Here is an 8,959-nt window from a genome sequence, read left to right on the forward strand (position 1 = left end):
ACGCCCTCGGATCTGACGGCCATGGCGCTCTCCTTTCTCGACCCTAGCGTCCTCCTCCCCCACCCTGGCTCCCTCCTCCCCACCCCGGCGGCGCCCCTCCTCGACACCGGCGTCCTCCTCCACAGGGAGCTCCTGACGCCCTCAGATCTAGCGGCCATGGCGCTCCCCGTGCATGCTCTCTCCCCCTATTTGTTGTAATTGTATCTTTCAATTGTTTCAGACGTTTCAGAGGTATGTTGTAGTTGAATCGTAAGGATGTTGCACAAGTAGATCTGGGGATGTTTTGCCCATGTTGTAATTGTTTCAAAGGTTTGTTGTAAGCACTGTTTCAAAATGTTTCACTTTTCTTTCTAGACGATGTTGTAACTGTTCTGATCTGGATGTTTCATATGCTTCCCACAAATATTGCAATAATACTTTCGAAATGTTTTAGTTGCTTCGGTCGCATGTTGCAGTCGTTGTTCTATGTTGTTGCGGGTGTTTTTATTCGAGCGTTGTTTCATATGCTTCACACCAGTGTTGCAATAATATGTTCCAAATGTTTCAGCTCCTTCAACCTATTGTTGCAGCAGTTGTTCCGTGCTATTGCAATAATATGTTCATGGTGTTTCAACTGCTTCAGCCTAATGTTGCAGCAGTTGTTCCGTGTTGTTGCAATAATATATTTATGGTGTTTTAGCTGCTTTCAGCCTAATATTGCAGTAGTTGTTTCCATGTTGTTGCACGTATTTTATTCCAGTTTTCTATGTTATTCGGCCGGGGGCGAGCCAAGCGGTCAGGGGCGCGTGGCTCGCCTGAGGGGATAGTGGACGGAGGCGTTGGGGGGCCAGCGGATGGGGGTGCTGCGGTCAGGGGGGCGATGGGGCATGCTCATCGCGCACGTGGGGCGGTGCGAAGGCGGACGTGGCGGGCTGTGGGGACGGCCTGCGGGGGTGAGCTGGGGGCACGTGGGGCGCGAGCGGCAAGCGCGGGGAAACGAGCGCAGATCGAGGCATGCGCGAGAAACGGGGAGCAGCGTCGGCCTCCACGTGAAGGACGTAGACGTGCAGGCGGGCGTGGTCAGGCGCAACTGCCTCGAGCGTGCGGATCGGACTTCCGGGCGCTAGCAGTTCGCTTACCGCAGTCCTTAATTTTTGCATTTGATTTTCCAACTTTCTTGTAAATTCTTGGTAGTGCTACTATATTAGAGGGTTTCTTTGGGACGCAAGATCTTCACAGGAGTCATACATAAATTTTCAGAAAAAAAAATTTCGTTTTTATATAGTTATTAAAAGACTCACGTTCCACGGGGACATGAATATCAAAAAAGTAAAATGTTTTGTACAATGCGAAAGAGGGGTCTGGTCATGGAGAGAATATAGACCGAAACCAACGTTGCGTGATGCCTTTTTTTTTATGACAAACAGCTCATGTATATTGACTGAATGACCGATGCGAGTGGGAAAATTTGACAAGGAGATGATAGCCCGTAGGCGTAAACTTGTTTTTTCAAACGAATATAAGCCTAACATACGCCTTGGAGTTAGTTGGTCGAGCAATACTGTAACGCTAGCTGCAGCCGGCAGCGCCACCGCAACGACAACGCATCTTGTCAATTAGGGAGTAAAATTGAACAGCGCATATATATATATATATATATATATATATATATATATATATATATATATATATATAGGAGTATAAAGCTAACCTTCACATCTAGGCATCTAGCTAACGCTCAAGTCTAGCTAGTCTCATTCGCAAAAAAGAAAAGTCTATGGCCACTTTGAATTACGATAATTACCATGCTAATTTACGAGATTACAGTAATTCCTTACTAAGTGATTTACTACAACATTATCGTAAATATCACCATGAGTTATAGAAACACGAGTATCGTAAATGCATATTCATGTTATCATAAATTGGTACAAATATTATCGTAAATCAAGGTGGCTATATATATTGGTACAAATATATATAAAGCCATAATCATGATGAGCAAGTATCACTAGATTGATTGCGACATATATTTTCATGGTAAACATATGTAAAAAAATAAAAATATCGATATTGTTTTTTTTTTTGTATAAACAAACCTAGATCCTGTTTGGGACCATGTTCACCGATCGCGTGGGGCGCTAGAGGCGCACGGCGAGCGACCTGCGATACGTAAAACTTTATCACTAGTTTAATTGTTATTAGGCGGTGGCTGATCAAGTCTGTTCGGTGGCAAGAATCGAGGTAGCCGCGGGACGTTTCGCAGGATTCTGCGATTTCTCTCGGCCACGCGCGCGGTTTCAGATAGGGTCCTAGTAAAACTACTCGAGATTGTTTCACGCATCCAGAAGTGTTATTTACTCTTTTCGCGACCAGAGAGTTTTTGGGCAAGGGGACGGATTTATTTATTTTCAAAAACACCAACCCCACCCACCGGGGGCATGATTGCATGGAACTAGGATTATTTTTTCAGTTAATTACCCCACCCATCGGTGGCAGCAGCAACACACATGGTAAGGCAATCAATCATCCCTTGCCAAAATCGACGAGCGTCCGATAATTGGAATTAATTATTTAATCAATCAATCAATACCATTTTCATCTTTTTTCTAGTAAAATAATCAATCAATACCACTAATTTCGCTACACGCAGATCAGTGGCAATCTAGTACTACTTACATCCAGTAGACTTTTGTCGTAGCTAGCGCGCCATCGTGGCGGTGGCGCGGCGGCGGTCCAACCGCCGTACCGTACGTGACATGAGGACGGCCCAAAGCAGAAAGCAGCCATCGGAGATGGAGACCTGCCGCGGCAGTCGCACGAACGTGCACACACCGGGAGGTCCCACCTGAGAAGGCGCCCGCTGATTGGGCCCAAGCCGCGCAGGCCCCACCTAGACAAGTGGGCCCTGGCCGTCGACTCAACGTCCGGCAGACCACGACCGGCGACCGCGAGAGGTGGATGGCCGATTGGGCGTCCTCTGCTTTTCTTTATCGATATATCCTCTCTTTATTATTGTAGTCGCCATCGCGATCGCGATACTAGACAGGAACAGGAGGGGTGGGCCTCTCCTCTGCTTCCTCCTGTGGCCAGTGGTGGGGGGTGCGGGGCACTACGGGGAGGGAGGGACGCACCGCGCGGCGGGCCGGCCGGGATGGAGTGGCTGGAGAAGAACCTGCAGGAGAAGTTCGACCTGCCGCCCAAGAACCGCTCCGATGAGGCCCTGCGCCGATGGCGCGACGCCGTCTCCGTCGTCAAGAACCCGCGCCGCCGCTTCCGCATGGTCGCCGACCTCGCCAAGCGCCACCAGAACGAACTCAAGCGTCGATCCACCCAGGTACCCCCTACCTGCTACTAGTGCTCATCCATCTCATCCTCCTCAATCCTGATTGGGTTTTGGCTTCCCTGCCGCCGCCGGCCCAACCACCAATCTGCTCTACTTGCAGCTTCCTTCCCGGCTTCCCCACCTCCCTCCGGTCCTTCTTCTTGTTCGTTCCTTCTTGCTCTCAGGAGGCAAGAAAGGATCTCTCCTCACTCTCTGCATCTCAACCTTTTCGTTTCTTTTCTCCTGCTGCATCCTTTTCAAGCCCCCACCACCTAAACCGTTCCAACTCCCATTTCCCTTACTAAATTGACTCCGATGAACAATTCAGTCCATTCCAGCCTAACTGAGTCTGCTTCTCCTGTTATGTCCTCCACCTGCCTGGTAAAAGCGATGGCATACTACTGCTGATGCAGATTAGACACACCACCAGAGCCAGATCGCGACACCACGCCTTGCCTCACTTTCCACAATCCTGTCCAATTACTACGATCCGCAACTGTATCAGTGGCGCATTAGGGAACGAAGGGACACCCAAAGGGGCAGCTTTAGCGTTTCTGTTGCCGTACATCCGTAGCACACCTCCCTTTGAGATGCCCAGAGGGAAGGGGAGACGAGACGATCGATGTCCCTTCTCCGTTCATGGACCGACGGGTTCACATGTTCACGGGCCAGTTGCAGCGATGGGCGTGAATGCGACCTCCGGGAAACTTCCGGGAAGGATCCCACATCCCGGATTGCCAGTGATGTAGGGTAGGCCACAATGACAAGTACACTGTACACACGCACCACCTCACGTGCTGGCCACATCCTATTGGTCCAGTCGGTGCAGGCTCCCCCCCACTTGCACTTCCACATCGTCTTTAGTTTGATGCCTTATCACTCATTTGTCATTTGGTTCGATTTAATTAATTTACAGGCCAGTGTATACGGTCTAGGTTTGGCCCATAGGGTGGGTACAGATTCCGTTTCGTAGAAATTGTTAAAGAAGAAATGCTACTCCGTTAGTACTGAACTTTAAGTACTCTGTATTTGTTTGTATCTCATTAGTAGCGTCTTATAGTAATGTTGAACGGTTGATGCCAAATGGCTAACCTAACTTTTCCTATTGTTTGCTTAGGAGAATCCAGCATTTTAGATGCTCTAGGTTTGGCAACTAAATTACAAAACTGTGCATTTGTTTGTTTCTCATATCCTGTTTTGTCTGTTGCAAGGAAAGGACTAATGAATAGTATTTTCTACTATTGGTTACTTTGATGCCAAATCACTCATCCAACTTTTCGTATTGCTTCCTTAGGAGAATCCAGTGTTTTGTCGAACTGGACTCAATTTATGGATTAGTGTATATGCTCCAGGTTTGGCGCATAGGGTTAGTGTGGATACAGATCCATTTTTAAATAATACAAGAAGAAATGCTAGTCTGTTACTAAATTACAAGCACCGTGCGTTTGTTTGTATCTCGTGTGTTGTTATGTTTGTGATAAGGAAAGCACTAGTATGTATCTTATACGAAGCTTACTCTTTGTTTTATTCACCAGGAAAAAATCCGGGTCGCCCTCTATGTGCAGCAGGCTGCGCTCAATTTCATCGATGGTACTACATACCTTGCCATGTTGCTGTTTTCTATGGTGCTTTGTATTCTTTTGTTAGGGGTAGGGGGGATGATCTCATGGTGCTTTACTAAACTTGATCTAACTTGTGAACCATCTGATGTGAAGGTGTCAAAAATAAAGAGTACCGGCTAACTGATGATATTATCAAGGCTGGGTTTTCCATCAACCCAGACGAGCTGGCGTCGATCACAAGCAAGCATGATATGAAAGTTTTGAAGATGCATGGCGGGGTAGATGGGATATCCACAAAAATACGTTCGTCATTTGACCATGGCATATCTGCTAGCAACTTGGATACTAGGCAAACCATCTATGGTGTCAATCGCTATGTGGAGAAACCTGCAAGAAGTTTCTGGATGTTTGTCTGGGATGCGTTGCAGGACATGACTCTTATCATCCTTATTGTATGTGCTCTGATATCTGCTGTCGTTGGTCTGGCATCTGAAGGTTGGCCCAAGGGCATGTATGATGGCCTGGGAATAATACTCAGCATTCTGTTGGTTGTGATGGTTACTGCTATCAGTGACTACAGGCAGTCGCTTCAGTTCAAGGAGCTAGACAACGAGAAGAAGAAGATATTTATCCATGTAACCAGGGACGGCTGTCGGCAGAAGATCTCGATATTTGACTTGGTAGTTGGTGATATTGTGCACCTATCAATTGGAGACCTAGTGCCTGCTGATGGACTGTATGTTCATGGATATTCCCTTTTGATTGATGAATCCAGCTTGTCAGGCGAGAGCGAACCAGTTTATATTTCTAAAGAAAAGCCATTCATCTTGGCAGGAACTAAAGTCCAGGATGGATCAGCTAAGATGCTGGTAACTGCTGTTGGCATGCGCACTGAATGGGGAAGGCTGATGAGCACGTTGAGTGAAGGAGGGGAGGATGAGACACCATTGCAGGTTAAGCTCAACGGAGTTGCAACCATCATCGGGAAAATTGGCCTGCTGTTTGCTACATTAACATTTGTTGTCCTGATGGTTAGATTCCTTATCGAGAAAGGTTTGACAGTTGGTCTGTCCCAGTGGTATTCCACTGATGCATTGACTATAGTAAACTACTTTGCAACAGCAGTCACTATTATTGTTGTTGCTGTCCCTGAAGGGCTGCCTCTAGCTGTTACTTTGAGTCTAGCATTTGCAATGAAAAAGCTAATGAATGATAAAGCACTTGTAAGACATCTTTCAGCATGTGAGACAATGGGATCTGCTGGTACTATATGCACTGATAAAACAGGAACTTTGACTACCAACCATATGGTGGTTGACAAGATATGGATATCTGAGGTTTCAAAGTCACTTACCAGTAACAACAGTTTGGAAGATCTGAATTCTGCCATTTCTCCAGCCACATTGAGCCTACTTCTGCAGGGCATTTTTGAGAACACTAGTGCAGAGGTAGTCAAAGACAAGGATGGTGGGCAAACTGTTTTGGGAACCCCGACAGAGAGGGCAATCTTAGAATTTGGATTGAAACTAGAAGGACATCATGATGCTGAAGATAGGAGCTGCACCAAGGTTAAGGTTGAGCCTTTCAATTCAGTTAAGAAGAAGATGGCAGTGTTGGTCTCATTACCCAATGGCAAATACCGTTGGTACACCAAAGGTGCATCAGAAATTATTGTGGAAATGTGTGACATGATGATTGATGGCGATGGAAACAGTGTTCCCTTGTCGGAAGCTCACAGGAAGAGCGTCTTAGGTACTATCAACTCTTTTGCTTCAGATGCTTTAAGAACATTGTGCCTGGCATATAAGGAAGGGGATGATTTCAGTGATGATACAGATAGTCCAACAGGAGGTTTTACTCTAATATCTATTTTTGGCATCAAGGATCCTGTGCGCCCAGGAGTCAAGGATGCTGTTAAGGCCTGTATGTCTGCTGGTATCATAGTACGAATGGTGACCGGTGATAATATCAATACAGCTAAAGCTATAGCCAAAGAGTGTGGAATACTGACTGATGGTGGCATAGCAATAGAAGGACCAGAATTCCGTAACAAAAGCCCAGAGGAGATGAGGGACCTGATACCTAAGATTCAGGTTCATTTCACTTTCCTCAGCCTACGTGTACAATAGGATGTATGAACATATCATCACTTTTCTCAATTTTATGTATCTTTCAACACTGGCAGGTTATGGCTCGTTCTTTACCACTTGACAAGCATACCCTTGTGACAAACTTGCGAGGTATGTTCAAGGAGGTGGTTGCTGTGACAGGCGATGGTACGAATGATGCTCCAGCATTGCATGAAGCAGATATTGGGCTTGCGATGGGCATAGCAGGAACAGAGGTACTATGTTATAATTCAGTCGTTTGTGGACTTGGTTAAGTGAGAACTGACAAGAATACTTATCGTGAACATACCTCACAAAGTATTTAGTGAATTTTATATTTCATTTTCAGTCCTGCGAAATTAGTTTGTCTCCATGGTCTCACAAAAATTAACATCGAACATATTCACCTTTACTATTCTTGTAAATGTAAAAAATCTCTTGCTGACTGAATACAGGGCTGGTACCATTAGAAGTTTAGAACTCCTCACTTGCAAGGCCTTGCCGTTTAGCAATTCTGTGTGTCCCTTGAATTGGCTTGAAAGATAACAGTATAACCTTACATATTTCCAGGTAGCCAAGGAGAGTGCTGATGTGATAGTGCTTGATGATAATTTTACAACTATAATAAACGTTGCAAGGTGGGGTCGTGCGGTTTACATAAACATTCAGAAGTTTGTGCAGTTTCAGTTGACTGTCAATATTGTTGCTTTGGTCATCAACTTTGTCTCAGCATGCATTACAGGTGCGGGCATCATCTATAATATTCTTTTTGCAATGCCATGGTTGTTCAATTAGTCATTCTTGATACCTGCTATTGGAGTAACAGTATTTTGACTGTTGCACCACAGGAAGCGCTCCACTCACAGCGGTGCAATTGTTGTGGGTCAATATGATCATGGATACATTAGGAGCTTTAGCTCTAGCAACAGAGCCGCCAAACGATGACATGATGAAGAGGCCGCCCGTTAGGCGAGGAGAGAGTTTCATTACCAAAGTCATGTGGCGAAATATCATTGGGCAAAGTTTATATCAGTTGGTTGTACTTGGAGTTCTCATGTTTGGTGGGGAACGTCTTCTGAACATCAAGGGTGCAGATTCCAAATCTGTTATCAATACACTCATATTCAACTCCTTTGTGTTCTGCCAGGTGCGTGCATTCACCATTACCAATACATTTACTACTGTAATGCCTATGGTGATGCTGAGGTCAAGGTCATTTCAAACTATTTCCTTCTGTTTCCAGCTTCAACTTATAGCCTAAACTGATATAGATATGCAAACAATATGTTGCTAGTTATTTGGACTGGTTGGGGGATAGATCTCTACATTTGAACTATTTTCCATATTGTCTGATCAAGGAGAACATAGTATCTGCCAATCTGACGTTGGACTTTTTTTATTATGTTGCGTCAGGTGTTCAATGAAATAAACAGCAGGGAAATGCAGAAGATCAATGTTTTCCGTGGTATGTTCAGCAACTGGATCTTCATTGGAATCATAGCTGTGACAGCAGCGTTCCAAGTAGTGATCATCGAATTCCTCGGCACCTTTGCCAGCACCGTTCCACTTAGCTGGCAGCTGTGGCTGGTAAGCGTCGGCCTCGGATCCATCAGCTTGATCGTCGGTGTCATCTTGAAGTGCATACCAGTTAAATCAGATGGAACTCGCGCGAGTCCAAATGGCTACGCACCGCTTCCCAGCGGTCCTGACAACATATAGCTGGAGAAGAGAAGAGCGACGACGGAGAAGGTACTACTGACGTACTGTGTTCGCTAGCGTTAGCAGATTCACGAGAGCCTCAGGAGCACTGCGGCTACCTTATATTTTGGGACCTGTTCGGAATAAGTCTGAATTCTCTGACGGCCGACTGCTCATGCTGTTGTCTGTTGACCTTCGTGCAATCACACAGTGTGACTGACAGCGCGATCGGTTCCTGCCTACGAGCAGAGACATGAATGGCCAACAGGCCCAAGGCGTTCGCCTAA

General features: G+C 45.9%; 1 protein-coding gene across 1 annotated transcript; it reads left to right on the forward strand.

Annotated features, from left to right (window-relative positions):
• The first annotated feature begins 3,010 nt into the window (after positions 1-3,010).
• LOC136505659 (probable calcium-transporting ATPase 9, plasma membrane-type) lies at positions 3,011-8,959 on the forward strand. The gene is made up of 7 exons (XM_066500823.1): positions 3,011-3,316; positions 4,840-4,894; positions 5,020-6,959; positions 7,052-7,210; positions 7,545-7,716; positions 7,823-8,121; positions 8,388-8,959. The coding sequence occupies exons 1-7, from the start codon at positions 3,134-3,136 to the stop codon at positions 8,691-8,693; spliced, it is 3,114 nt and encodes a 1,037-aa protein (XP_066356920.1). The 5' UTR covers positions 3,011-3,133; the 3' UTR covers positions 8,694-8,959.

The sequence above is a fragment of the Miscanthus floridulus genome, chromosome 14 (assembly GCF_019320115.1).
Source record: "Miscanthus floridulus cultivar M001 chromosome 14, ASM1932011v1, whole genome shotgun sequence".
In the NCBI taxonomy this organism is placed as follows: domain Eukaryota; kingdom Viridiplantae; phylum Streptophyta; class Magnoliopsida; order Poales; family Poaceae; genus Miscanthus; species Miscanthus floridulus.